Genomic DNA, 14,462 nt, shown 5'->3' on the forward strand with positions numbered 1-14,462 from the left:
GAGCCTGATGTGGGGCTCGATCCCATAACGCCGGGATCACGCCCTGAGCTGAAGGCAGACGCTTAACCGCTGTGCCACCCAGGCGCCCCCATTAATGCCAGTCTTTATCTTCTGTATTACAAGAGCACCTTATTAACCATCTGGTCTAGGCCCGACAGTAACTGGTGATTTCAGCCAGGGCTGTCTTGGCCCATAACTTGAACATCACTCGGTAAATGCTAATGAGTCTAGGATTTAGGACAGACACAATTTCTGAGGCTGATAGTACTCTGAGAGCTCTGGCCACTTATGGTTAACCTTCCACTTGTGTTTTGTGTGGGTGGGAAGGTAATGAAAGGCTCTGCTTATGAGAGAATTACTTTTCTTAAAATTTTACATCGTAAAGAATATATGTTAAAATGTTAACATTGGTTGTCATAGAGTGGATATGGGTGGTTTGAATTTTCTTTATATTCTTTTCAAATTTTCTACCATGAAAATATGTTTCACATATAATCATTGAAATCTTCTTTCTCTTAAATTATGGTAATAAGAGTAGCAATTACTACTTAAAAGAATCTTTACTTGGCAAAAAGTCCACCATTAGGTAACTTTTTTTTAGTTTAGTTTTTTTTTTTTTTTTTTNTTAAAGATTTTATTTACTTATTCGACAGAGATAGAGACAGCCAGCGAGAGAGGGAACACAAGCAGGGGGAGTGGGAGAGGAAGAAGCAGGCTCATAGCTGAAGAGCCTGATGTGGGGCTCGGATCCCATAACGCCGGGATCACGCCCTGAGCCGAAGGCAGACGCTTAACCGCTGTGCCACCCAGGCGCCCCTAGTTTTTTTTTTTTTTAAGATTTTATTTTTTTTAAGTAATCTCTATGCCCAGTGTGGGGCTCGAACCCATAACTTGAGGTCAAGAGTAACATGCGCCACGAACTGAGCCAGCCAGTTGCCCCTTAATTTTTGATTATAGTGATCCGTGAAATACAAAGTCTAGGAACTACTGAAATACGCTATTTTCTTTCTTTATCCCTAGTTCTATAACATCTAAGGTTTTTTCCTATGCGTGATTATTATTCATTCTCTATTAAATTAGATAGAATATGTATAAAAATGATTTCTCTCAATATTTCTCTTTAAGGTGCTTTAAATAGTTTCCAGTCAGTATTATAGCATTTAAAAATTATTTCAAATTACAGTTGTGTTGAAAAACAACCCTTAAATTATGCCTGCTTTATTTCTCAGTTAAGACTCAGATTGGTGTCCCAAGAGCAATGAGATACAGAGTTGAGCTTGTGTTGTCTGCCTTGTTCATGCCAACAAAAATGAGAGCCAGCATGTTAACAAATACAACTTGGAAGTTGCTAGCTGTGTGCTTTTGAGTGGGCTTACAGGTAATTGCTGTTGTCAGCTTTGTGATGAATGGAAAGTAGGAAGGAAAAATAATTGAAACCAACATCAAAGAAATCTGTCTGAAAGGATAGCCTTGGCACCATGGAAAGTCATTGACAGACTTAAGGTATGAGGATATGGGCCATATGGCAACCCCCTCACATTACTAAACCGTGGTCTCTAAAGCCATCTTGATGTGCTTGGGAAGGTTTACTACCATCATAAGAAGATGGTTTTTGCTGCCTTTGAGGTAACCTAGGACTTGACTACTCTCTGGCATGTTAGCACCTTGGTGCCTCAGGAAACGATTACCTAGTTTCTGGGTCTTCTGGCCCCTTCCTTCTCTACTAGCTAATGGCTCTGTTAAACAGTAGGAGAAAGATGGAAAAGGAGGTAAAATGCAGCTCTGTCCGGTCTGCTCCTTGATAGCTTGGATTTGCTGGGGCTGGGGGTTGAAATAAAGTCTAGAGATTCACTCTGGGTTTTAGGAAGTTATGACTTGGTGTCCTTCCTTGGCAAAGTCAGTGTTGTAAGGATGTGATGTATGTCAGCAAATAGTCTTTCTCTGCTTGAGATCTTTTTTTTTTTTTTAAACCGTTGAGAACTGTTGTTAATATTCTTCGGTAGCAGTCCATATCCAAGCTAATTTGGGGGATGGAGAAGAGGAGAACTGGTGTGTTCACACATATCTAGTTCCACCCTGCAAGGGAAGCACAGCTGGAAGACTCACCGTGGAAAGGTACGTAGCCCTGAGTACGTGCAGACCAGTATGGCCTTTTGTAGGGGAGAGTAAGTGCGGTGCTGATACAGAGTGTTCGTGGTACATATGGTTTACGTTGTGAGGATGCCAGGACGCTGCACTTGTGAAATAAAACTGAATTATTGTCTGTTTCAGGTTATATGCACCATGGCTCTGACCGGTGTCAGATTGCCTGCCAGTGTTTTGAGAAAGCCAGATGCCTGGATTGGACTCTGGGGATCGCTGCAAGGGACACCTTCCTATAAACTCTGTGCTTCCTGGAATCGATACTTATATTTTTCTGGTACCCAGTTAAACACATCAAGTTGTAAAACATTTCTCCATAACTTTTTCTCACTGAGACTCCCAGGGCTTTTAATATCTCCAGAATATATTTTCCCACTTTCCGTAAGACTTAAAAGTAATATAAGCTCTAAAAAGTCCACTAAGAAGACTCTGCAAAAAACTGAGGATGAAGAGGACTCTGAAGACGAGAGTGATCGTGAGATGAGTGAGCGCGAGGAGGAGCTGGAGGATGACCCCACTGTGATCAAAGACTATAAAGATCTGGAGAAAGTAGTGCAGTCTTTTCGGTATGATGTTATCCTAAAGACAGGCCTAGATGTGGGGAGAAAGTAAGTATGATGCGCATTTTATTACAAAACCCCTTGTCTCTTTGTCATTTTAATGTAGTGGTTCCGATCACTCAGCCCATCTTGTGGTGAAGGGCAGCCACAGTTAGGAGAGGACCTTCCCGGTCACCTGTTCCAGTTATTTCCTCCTACAGATGAGAACACTGACTCCCCAGCAAGTCAGGTGACTGCACATCCCATGTGCCATATTTCCCTAATCCTAAGACACTGGTGACTCTTCTTAAGATGAGCCACCAATTTAATACCAGCTTCTTAAGGAAAGTAATGACCGTGTTAGTGGTGTATAGTGAGAGGAAACCGCTCCTGGGTTTCACAAATGCCACAGTGTAAGAAGATACCTTTTAGAAGCAACAGAAGCAATGTAATGTTGTGGTAAAGAATGCAGGCTCTGAGGCTTCTTGGGTGCCTGGGTGGCTCAGTCGGTTAAGTGTCTGCCTTCAGCTCAGGGTCCTGGGGTCGAGCCCTGCATCGGGCTCCTTGCTCAGCTGGGAGTCTGCTTCTTCCCTCTGCCTGCCGCTCCCCCTGCTTGTACTTGCTCGTTCTCTCTGTGAAATAAATAAATCTTAAAAAAAAAAAAAATGCAGGCCGTACAGCTAGGCCCCTCATACTCTGTGTGAGCGTGGGCAAGTTCCTTGAATTCAGTTTTCTCATCTGTAAAATGTAAAACAGCACCTACTCTAGAAGTTGGTGCTTCTCTGTCTAAAGCATCTTAGTGGATGGAACTAGAGAGGATTATGCTAAGCATACAAAATAAGTTGGTCAGAGAAAGACATACCATATGATTTCACTTGTATGTGGAATTTAAGAACAAAACAGATGAATATAGGGGAAGGGAAGTAATAGAAACAGAGGCAAACCATGAGAGACTTTTCACTCTAGGAAACAAACGGTTGCTGGGGGAGGTGGGGGATGGGTAACTGAGTGACGGGCATTAAGGAGGGCATGTGATGTGATGGGTGTTATACGCAACTGATGAATCACTGAACTCTACCTCAAACTAATAACGCACTATGGGTTAATTAAATTGAATTTAAATTTGAAAAAATAATAAAGCATTTTAACAGTGCCTGACACATAGTAGGTACTCATCGTATATCAGCTATTATGAAGAAAATACTGTGTGTTCCTCTAGTGCATGGAGATGTTAAATAGGACTTTCAAGATTTTTTTAGTATTCTTGTTCTCTCTGCTGGACTAATCATATAAGAATAGTGACCCTCATTGTTCATTCATTCCTTTAGCAATCATTGTGTGCATACTGCATGCAAGGTAAGAATCATGGTATGGATAATATACTCAGATTTCCATGTGTAATTTATACCTTTGTGACCTAATTTAATGGTGTAGTTTAATTTTTTAATCCACAAAGCTTAAGGACTCATAAAGATGACTGAGCCCATAGGCATCCTCTTGGGGATTTACTGAATGTTCTCTAAAATCTGGAATACTTGTTGGGGGGTGGGGGCGCTCTCTTCCCCAGAGACGTAGCTGCTGCTGTTATAAGCAGAGCCCCAGATGGTAATCACTTGAAGTTAGAGCAGCGAGAGAAAAGCGCACGGATCTTTGTCAGCACCCTCTCCTGGTCTAGTTGCCCTAGTGATTGAATTGAGAGATCAGTGGCTGCTGGGTTGGCATTTCCCAGACGTCAGTGCAGACTCACAGGGGATTTTTTTAATGGCCTCACCGTACGTGTGGTGCCTGGTTTTTCTCTCAGAGCCCAGAGCCCTTTGGTGGTCATGAATCACGGGAGCTCCCGCTTTGCAGGCAGCTGCTGCAGGAGTCCGGTGGGGTACCCCAGGCCCTCCCGAAGCTTACCTGCCCGGTGATTGCAGCACATCTCTGCCCCCGTCCGGCAACTATTCAGAAGCGCCCCTTGATCTCGCTGTTTCACATGCACACAGGAGCAGTTGACTTCCACTTCCCTGGCACCCAGAATGGAGGTTTTGTGGAGAGGGTGGTCACTTTTAGAATAAGCGTTAATGGCAGGGGTTTTTCTCAGACCTCTATAATTGTCTTGAATATATTTCTATTTCAAAGCATTTGACTTTTTTTTTTTTTTTTTTTGTTAAGCAAAGTGGAAGATGCATTCTACAAAGGTGAACTCAGGCTGAATGGGGAAAAATTATGGAAGAAGAGCAGAACGGTGAGCTATTCTGACAGCCAGACATTTTTGTCTGTTGCTCTGCCAGTACTCAGTGCCACTCCAATTTCCCTTCGAGGGTCCTCAGTGACTCCTTTGTGTGTTGTGTTGCCCTCTGCAGTTCCCCACGGGCCTGGTCAAGCTAGGGAGAACCACCAGCCAGCTTCAGCCACACAAACCGCTTGCTCTTCTGCAGCCCTAATGTCCAAGAGAAAGCTTTCCCTTTTTCTTTAAAATTTTAAGATAGGCCACTGTCACAGTTGGCAAAAATCCATTAACCAAGTCATTAGCCCCATGAGAAGCTAATAACAAGACTGAAAAGAAAGAGTTGATCCGTGTAGAGGTGACTTTGGACTGCTGTTGCCTGAGCAGACGTGTGATGCCGATCAGTTCAGCCTTCCCCCCGGCACTTGCGCGCCCTGCGGTGTGCAGAGCAGCTGTCAGAAAGGGACTCTCTGTTTTCTAAGGCCCACAGCAATACTGTTGCTAAGTGAGAGAAATCAAGTATAAGCAAATGTATTTCCAGTATCCAGTGTTGTTACAATAAATCATATATATATAGTTAAAAATGTGTATTTTTGTAGAAATAGGTTGCATATATACATACATCTAGAATTAAAATAGTAATATTACTAGTATTTATCTTTGGGGCATTATGGGTTTTATTTTCTTCGTTCTCTTTATTTTCTGAGTTTTTTATAAGTATAGATCACTTTCATAATTGGAAAAACACTAATAGTAAAATTTAACAAAGCATAATAAAAAAGTGTATGACAGAGCTCTTTAAAAGTTTGGAAGAGGGGCACCTGGGTCGCTCAGATGGTTAAGCATCTGCCTTGGGCTCTGGTCAGGATCCCAGGGCCCTGGGATCGAGCCCGGCATGGAGCTCCTGGCCACTCCCCCCTCCTCGTGCTCGCTCTGTGTCTCTCTGTCTCGAATGAGTAAATAAAATCTTAAAAAAAAAAAAACAAACAAACTTGGAAGACGCAGACCTGAGGCATTGGCAGACATAATCTCACTCTTAGTGTCTAGGGAACAAATGTTCCAGGGAAGTTAGACACACTTTCGTAGGTGGCTTTTAGGCTTGTTTCATATTTCACAGCACCCCAGGGGTTGGAGGGCTTGGGCTACATCCCTGGGACAAGGGAGGGTGTGAGCCGTTGGCCGTGGGGCCAGGTGAGCACCGAGGCTTTCCTCGGAGACCCTGCTCTCTGGGTTCCTACAGGTTCTCATGGCTACACGGACAGGAGGAGGGGGCTCTCCTCAGTGCTTGTTTCAGCTGCCAAGTCCCAAGGTCCACGATCTGGGATGGCACCTGACCCGGCAGGTTCAGCATGTCAGTCACGGCTGTGTGAGCTGCGGAACATCCGGCACTCCAGACGTGCATCTGGAGATCAGGCCCTTCTTGTCCTGTAATTGCTTTTTCCTGCTTGTAGCCCTGCCCCCTCTCCTCCGCCGCCCTGTTCCTGAGACAAGACCTGCACTGGGCACGCCATGCCTCTGTGCCCGGCCTCATTTACAAACGCCACAAGTCTCTTTTTCCCTCTCTGCTTTGAGATATTGTTAACTACAGTCTAATTGCTGCTTCTTCATTCTGCCTTGGGTGTTCTGTTGTCTCGGCTGCCTTCCAGATTTCTCCTGAGGGTCAGCAAAGGAAGGGGCCAGTGTTAACACTCGACTGCCTTGTTACTAGGAGGCCTGTAGCCATAGTAACTGCAGCTAAGGGGAGATTTGAAATGTAGATATTTGGAACAGCCCGTAATCCCAGCCAGTTTGCTTTGTGTCTGCTGTGCCGTCTCCCACGTTAGAAAGGACAGGCCCTTGCAGGGAATAAAGGACACCTGCCCTTCTGTGGCCTGCTGCACGGGGCTGTGCCTGGCTGCTGGCCTTGAAGAAGGGTCAGGCAGACTGTGGCGCCACGGAGCTTTCCTGTAAGCTGCAAACCACGGTGCTATAGGTGCTGGGTGCCTGCTGACTTAAGCAAAGGCTGCGTAGAGCCCGAGAACGGGACCGAAGCTCACCTCTCCCTGGGATTGGCGGGCTAAAGGAGAAACATTCCTTCCCTAGTCTCTGCCTTAGAAGCAAGCTCCTAAAGGGATCTGTTGCTCAGCCACACACTAGCCGGCTTTTTTAAGGGACAGATACTGTACACAGTAGATCTGTGAAGGGATACACAAGAACGGTTGGTTGCCTTTCTCTCTGTATCCTTTAATGCCTCTTATATTTTGTATCACATGCATATGTTATTTATTAAAAAGTGAATTTTAATGAAATAAAGTCATGCTGAAAAATGTAAAGGGATTCAAAATATTCGTTTTCAAACCTTGTATTTCTGGACATTGACTTTAAATGTCCACACAGTTGGGCCAGATGGTTTTGTTTTTTGTCGTCTTTTTTTTAATTGAACTCACGAGAACTACAGGAGGACAGCCTCCCTAGATGATGCCTGGGTCAGCCCATCCTTCAGAACGAGGGGAAAAGCAGTCTTCATGCTTCCTTGTGGTGTGAGGCTTTTTGCTTCTCAGCCCAGAGGGGAGAAGGTTTATAATCGCTGTGTGTTTCACATGTAGCTGCTCTAGGCCTGGGTTGACCAGTATGGCATGGTGGCAAATGTGTGCATTCCCATGTTGTAGACTGAATACTGGGCCCTTGAATGGGTGGGAAAACAAATACAAGCTTGCCCCGGTAAGGTGCAGATGTTTTTGACAGCGTGAATTTAGGAGTGCCTCAGAGAGCGCTAATCAGAAAAGAAGGTAAAAGTGACACCATATTTCTTTTAAGTGGCCACGTGTGCCCACTTAGAGGCCATGGCCCACACGTGGGGCTGCTGCCCGCCTCCTTGGAAGCAGTTGTGAGTGGTCCGAGATGGCCCCAGCTGTTCCTGGTTTGTGTCTAGTAAAAGCAGCATATGGCACCTGGGTCCGTTTAGCTCCTTCCTGAATCACTGGGCAGGTACCCCTGGAATCCTGACCTCCCAGCACCAGGTGCCCACCGTGGGCTGTCCCTGGCAACACTGCTGTCTGTGACTGCCCTAGGACATGCCCTGGACTAGTTAGCCCAAGACTCCCATCTGGGCAAGAATGGGTTTGACCTCAGCCCTTTGAACCCATTGAGTCAGCATCCAACTTGATCCTTGGTCCTTTTTGTGACATTGTCTTTGTGAATTGAGTATTATCTTCTTGATGATGTGGCATCAGTGGGGCTAATCAGAGCTAGAAAAGAAGTTTACCATTTCTCTAACAGATGCAGCTGTTACTCCATAGTGACTGATTTTCAACAGACTGCCCCATCCCCAATTCCGTAGCTCATCTGGGTCGAAATCAATGAAAAGTCACACTGGAAATGGTGTTCTCAGTGCTGGCAATAATTACTGTGTACATACTCTCTATGATTGTGCCCCACTTTCTTTGCCTCTTGTCACTGTTACTGAAACAAATCCCTCCGAGTGTGTCCTTCAGTCATCTAGTAGAGGTGAGTGTTTGAGCCATACCACACAGGCCATAAGCAGCCAGCTGTCTAGGTCTGATGGAAGGACACGGATGGCATTCTCTGAGGGAGGCCCTTTCACCTGGAGGCACTAGGGATAAGGGACGTATGAGGCATTCTCTGAGGGAGGCCCTTTCACCTGGAGGCACTAGGGATAAGGGACGGCGTCAGAGGAATCACTACCTTTTCTCACATGCCCCTCTGGGTAATGATGGTCCCCTGAAAAAACTCAAAGCAAGGACATTTGCGGGGCACCTGGCTGGCTCAGTCAGTGGAGCATGCGACTCTTGATTTCAGGGCCATGAGTTCGAGCCCCACATTAGGTGTAAAGATTACTAAAAAAATAAACTTAAAAAAGGACATTTGCATTGGCCTGTGTTTCCCAAAATGCAATGAAGGCTGAGTTTTCTTTTAATTTTCAGGTGAAAGTGGGAGATACATTGGATCTTCTAATTGGAGAGGATAAAGAAGCAGAAACAGAGACAGTGATGAGGGTTCTCCTGAAAAATGTGTTGGAGGAGAAAACGGAAAGTGAAAAGTACAGAGTGGTGTTACGCCGGTGGAAAAAGTTAAAGTTGCCTAAAAAGAGTATGTCGAAATAAATGGATTGCTTTTTATTGATAAAACTGCTTTCTGGTGATGGGGAAGGGCCAACTTCAAAAAAGGACATTTTTATTAAAATAAAGTTATCTTACCTTTAGTGGACTCTGCTGAGCTATTTTATGGAAATTGGGATCCATAGCTTGGAGACACTGCCGTGGCCTGGATTCCTGTCCGGGGCTTGATTTGTGCCCGTTTTGACCTCATTTTGGCCTCGTGAGCATGAATAAGATGTGTGCTGAATGAACTAACCCCAGAGAGGTTTTAATGCCAAGCCCGCTGTTTCCCACATTAACTACCTCGGGAGTCTGGGCAAAATAAACTGGCCTTGTTTGTGCTTTCATTTCAGTTTTATCCCTGTTGACCAGCTTCCCTGGACTCAGGCTTCTTACGGCAAAACCAAATAAAGTCAAGGTCACCCTTCATATCCATGGGGAGACTCGTTTCTCCACCAGCCCTTCTGAACTACCCACATGTGAGCTTTAGTTCCCTTCAGTTTGTCTTCAGAAGTATGGATAAGTGAAGTTGTTCCAACTCATTCCAAATGGGTTAGTTAGGGCCCATTTAAAATGAATTGTTCAGGGCAGGGGTTGGTAAACTGAGGTGGCTGGAGGCCTTTTGTATGGCATTCCAAGAATGGTTTTTACATTTTTAAAGCGTTAAGAGAAGGAAGGAATATATGACAGAGGCCTCAGGTAGCCCACAAAAACTAAAATATTTATTCTCTTACCTTTTACAGAAAAAAAAAATGTGATGACCCCTGCCCCAGCTTAGGGTAATAAGCTGAGTGTTTAATTTTCAGGTGAAGGTAGATTTTAGGGGAAACATAGATTTTACCAATGAAGAGAATGAAGAAGAGTCAGAGACCAATTATTCTAATTCTCAAGAAAGTGTTACAAAAAGGACAAAGCCTAAAAAAAATGCAGTATTAGAAGGGACACATACATAATATACATCATCTAAGAAAAGGGCATCTGCAGAAATAAATTGGTTTGTAGACTCCCAGGAACAGTTTCCTAGCACTAGAAGGGGCAGTTCAACTAGAGACCTATTAGATGGTGTTCTGGAAAAAAGACTGGCTATGTCTGGGTCCTTTTATTTGCCCTCCAGGAATTCTTGAGAATTCAGGTTAACTGACAGTGAAGGGTGACTAATGTGGCCCAAAGCAGGGGGATGTCTGGGCCCATTGAGTCTGGAAGTCTTTAACACCTTGGAGTTCAGAAGACTCCAAAAAAATCGATTTTTATTTGAAAGCCTAAGTAAGCTCTCAGGCAGAAATACTACGTACTGTGCAGAGCAACAGAGGGAAGGTTTCTGTTTTACCACTTGTTAATTGGGCTTTTCTGAGTTATCAGTAAAAACAACGTTTCATTTCAACATGACTTAGTTATGAATTATAATTTAGGAGACTAATGTCTTTACTTTTTCTCATTGCCTTTACCTCTCTGTCCATTTTGTTCTCCCTCCCTCTCTCTCCCTCCCTCCCTCTCCCTCCCACTCTTCTCTTGACTTCTCTGGAAGGTTATAGAAAGCCTAAGAAGTCTTGTGTGGTGAGGGGCAGCATGGCCTTGTGATGTGTCAGGGGTCCTGGTTTTTAGGCTCAGTCTTGCCATTAGTAAGTTGGGTTACCGCAGTTACAGTTTGACCTCAGTGTCTCTCAGCTTCAGCTTCCTCTTTGGTCAGATGGGGACAGGGACCCTAATTACCTTACCTGTCGCCTGTTCAAAGGAAGGAGAAAATCAAAATGTGTTGTATGAGGTCAGAGGAGTTGTTGCTAGGGAGGAAGCAGGAAGAGCGGGTTGAAAGGCTTTCTGGAGAGAGGTAATTAGCACCTCACCTAGCTGCTTGCCTGTTTGGTGGCTCACTCCAGACCTGTTTTAAAAAAATCAAACTAAGGGAGCCCCTGGGTGGCGCAGTCGGTAAGCGTCTGCCTTCCGCTCAGGGCGTGATCCCAGCGTTCTGGGATCGAGCCCCACATCAGGCTCTTCTGCTGGGAGCCTGCTTCTTCCTCTCCCACTCCCCCTCCTTGTGTTCCCTCTCTCGCTGGCTGTCTCTCTCTGTCAAATAAATAAATTTTTTTAAAAAAAATAAAAAATCAAACTAAGAAGAAAACATCTGATGGAGAATGTTGGTTTGAAGACAGCCTGTGGCAGAAACCGATCTCTCACAGTTGTCTACAGTGCGAGGGACGTGGTTATGAAACAGCAGAAACAAAAGGACGTGGTGATGAAATAGCAGAAACAAAAGCAATTCATAAAGATTTACGGAACTCTTGCAACTCATTACTTGACCCACACGACGGTTGCTTTGTAAGGCCGCCGTGGTGAGGCCTCCTCAGCGAAAATTAAAATTGGAAAAGATTAAAGGTGTCTATGTTTCTAATGCTGTGGTTCTCAACTGGGGGCAATTGCACATTTGGCAGTGTCTAGAGACATTCTGGTTGTCACAGCTGAGGGGGTTTAAGGGCATCGAGTGGACAGGGACCAGTGATGCCTCGAAACCTACAGTGTACAGGACACCCCACAGCCAAGTTATGGGACCCCAAACGACAGTAGCAGTGAGCTTGAGACACCCTGCTCTAAGGGGATGACAAGGTTTGTTTTTTGCTTTTTTTTTTTAAGTTACGACTATTTTGGTAGAGGCTGATCAAGCCCTTTACCAGTGACGGTGGTTCTTCCAAAGAAATAGCTCTCCTCTAGGAGATACGACGCTAATTGCACTTCTCTGCCAAAGAGTGTTTACTGTCTTTCCTGGAAAATTATGTAGATGGCTAGGCAATCGTTCCATTATCTTTTTAACATTTTGTAAAGTAGAACATTGGGGGGATATTTCTTAAGCCGTAGCGTATTTGGTCAATGATGACTGGGGAGACGGAAACATAACTAGCATTTTCCAAGAAGCGAAAAAGAAAGAGTTTGGTTGGGGTGGTGGTACGTTCCATGACCTTCTGAAGGGCGCGGTGTATACCTAGCAAGTAAAATGACGCTCTACTGAAACTGCCGTACTGTGGTCGCATACATGTTGGCTTTCAAAAAGCTACTGTCAGGGGCGCCTGTGGCTCAATCGTTAAGCGTCTGCCTTCGGCTCGGCGTGATCCCGGCGTTCTGGGATCGAGCCCCACATCAGGCTCCTCCTCAGGAAGACTGCTTCTTCCTCTCCCACTCCCCCTGCTTCTGTTCCCTCTCTCGCTGTCAAATAAATAAAATCTTTAAGAAAAAAAAAAAGTTACTGTCAGATTATCAGCCAGCTTACCGACAGTCTGCAGCGAACTGTGAAGGAAATGAGAGACTCCGTGGAGCGGACTCAAGAGAGAGAAAGAGCACGTCTCCCCAACTGCTTTCAGCGAGTCCCGTAGGGAGCTTGTTCCACATTTACCAGCACATCATCGGGTGGGACTGAAGGTACACACCTCTAAGTTTCCCACCAGGAAGCGCCCTAGCACCCGTACCCACCCCCGAAGTTACTCTTCCAAATTCATTTTTTCTCCTCTCTAGTTCTTTATCTCTACGTCGTCCTCCCATACGTGAGCCAACCGCGCTAATGGATTTAATGCGTATCTTTTTGTTTGTATGCATTCTTCTAAAATGGGTTACGCTGTTCTGTGCACCTATTTTAAATTTTATATGGCATTACTATGGATTTCATTTTGTATCTTACTTTTTCCACACATCCCTGGCACATCTAATCCGTCGCTTCTCACTGCTGCATAATACCAAAGTGCGCCCACCCCACGGGCCTGCCGGTGCTCCCAGCACCCCCTCCTCCCCAGTTCCCTCGCCCACAAGTAACAGTGCTCTTACTGACCCGAGCAGCTGAGCCGGGCTGCCCTCCCGCCAGACAGCGCCTGTGGACAGAGCCCCATCCACCCCAGCGTGACCGAGCTTTCTGAACTTTTGCTAGTCTAATATAGGTATAAAGAGATACACTTACTTTTACCAGGTGTTCTTTGTGAATTCTCTTTTTCCTGCGCAGGAAATTCCCCCATGACCTGCTACTCCTGTCTCTGGTAGCTGCTACTCCCTAGTCTGTCCCTTGGAATTTCTCTGAAGGCTCTGAAATTGGAGGCAGCTGAGACTGCCGCTTTCCTGTTCCTCTCAAAGACAGGCTTGTTTGCTTAAGGGTTTTTTTTTGTTCGTCATTCGTTAACAGACCAGGCGTATCGGCAGCAGGCTAGTGACAGTATGAATTTGCGAGGTCTTGAGGACAGGGCTTCCTCACGATGCACTTGTTGATTCTGCTATAGAGATATCAGCTGTACCCAATGGGCCTTCTATCCTGGGGCTTGATTTTTTCAGAGAGTGTGGGGGTGGGAGGCGAGCAGAGGGAGAGGGGGAGAAAAAGACCCTTAAGCAGACTCCACACCCAGCACGGAGCCTGGCGCAGGGCTCGATCTCCCCACGCTGAGATCAGGACCTGAGCCAAGATCAAAGAGTCGAACGCTTAACCGACTGAACCACCCAGGCGCCCCTCCTGGGACCTTATTCTTAAAGCTGGTGAGACCTTCCCCACGGCAGCTAAGCGAAGCCCCAAAAACTGCAGTCAGGGTAGAACAGCAAGTGTCTAAAATGGGCGATTTCTGTTTAGAGGTCTGTACTGGTAATACCCAGTTCTAAAGCCCCACTCAGAGGGGTGACTATTAGATACTTCCTTCCCCATGCAATGCATAGAATTTCCTTTCGGATTGAAGGGGAGACCCCTTACCTCTTGATTCTGAGACAGATCTATGGAAGCTCAGGCTAAAATGATAGCAGCCCGCTCTGCATTCAAGCCACACAGCCAGTATGAAGCTGAGGGGAAGGGGCCCGTCACCGGGGGTCTATACACAGGCTGAAGCACAGGCCCCCTCGGGCCTCAGCTGTGCCCGCGCGGGGGCTCCTGCGTGTCCACACCGAGGAGGAGACTCAGGCTGAATACCCTGTGCCAGAAGCAGCAGGATCTGCACACCGGGAGACGAGGCTGGGAGTACTGCCGGAGTCAGGCGGCTGTGGGCCCGCCGCCGCCTCAGGCCGAGCCCGAGCCCGGGCCCGTGCCGTCCGCACGGTCCTCAGCTGCCGGCACTACACCGACCAGCCCGGCTTCCCAGGATGCTTGTTACCCACGTGCATCCTGAAATTCGGTTTCAGGCCAGAGAGGTTCGGTTTTGTGTTGTTTACCATCACAGCCTTCTCTCCAAGGCCTCTTAGCTACCAGCTAATGAGTTTAGGACTCGTTAAAGTCATGGAACAGCGCCCAGGAGATAACTGCATGACACATATTTTTGCAGAACGCATAAACTTCCTTTAGAGGCAGAGATGACTTAAACAGTATTCCTTGTTCTGTCTCCTGCATTGAAAGGTTTCCCAAGTCAAGCACGCACTCAGGCAGATCCAGAAGTTTAGACTGGACGGTCAGCAAAACCCCAAGTTAAGTGGCAGGAGACCACCAGGCAGGAAGACGGAAGAACGCACTGCACGTGGCGGCACTGAGAT

The 14,462-nt window shown here is 46.1% G+C and overlaps 1 protein-coding gene across 4 annotated transcripts in view; it reads left to right on the forward strand.

The window, feature by feature from the left end:
• MTRES1 (mitochondrial transcription rescue factor 1) overlaps window positions 1-9,094 on the forward strand; it is a 14,248-nt gene extending 5,154 nt beyond the window's left edge. For 2 of the 4 annotated variants that reach the window (XM_034670922.1, XM_002917333.4), the window contains 3 exons: window positions 2,272-2,750; window positions 4,839-4,911; window positions 8,817-9,094. In XM_034670922.1, coding sequence (XP_034526813.1) covers window positions 2,284-2,750; window positions 4,839-4,911; window positions 8,817-8,996 — 720 coding nt within the window. In that variant the 5' untranslated portion in view covers window positions 2,272-2,283 and the 3' untranslated portion in view covers window positions 8,997-9,094. Of the gene's footprint in view, window positions 1-1,991; window positions 2,116-2,271; window positions 2,751-4,838; window positions 4,912-8,816 lie in introns of those variants that run through there. The other 2 variants (XM_034670921.1, XM_019797626.2) reach the window with 2 other exon arrangements.
• The last annotated feature ends 5,368 nt before the right edge of the window (window positions 9,095-14,462 follow it).

This window comes from Ailuropoda melanoleuca, chromosome 10 (assembly GCF_002007445.2).
Source record: "Ailuropoda melanoleuca isolate Jingjing chromosome 10, ASM200744v2, whole genome shotgun sequence".
NCBI classification, from domain to species: domain Eukaryota; kingdom Metazoa; phylum Chordata; class Mammalia; order Carnivora; family Ursidae; genus Ailuropoda; species Ailuropoda melanoleuca.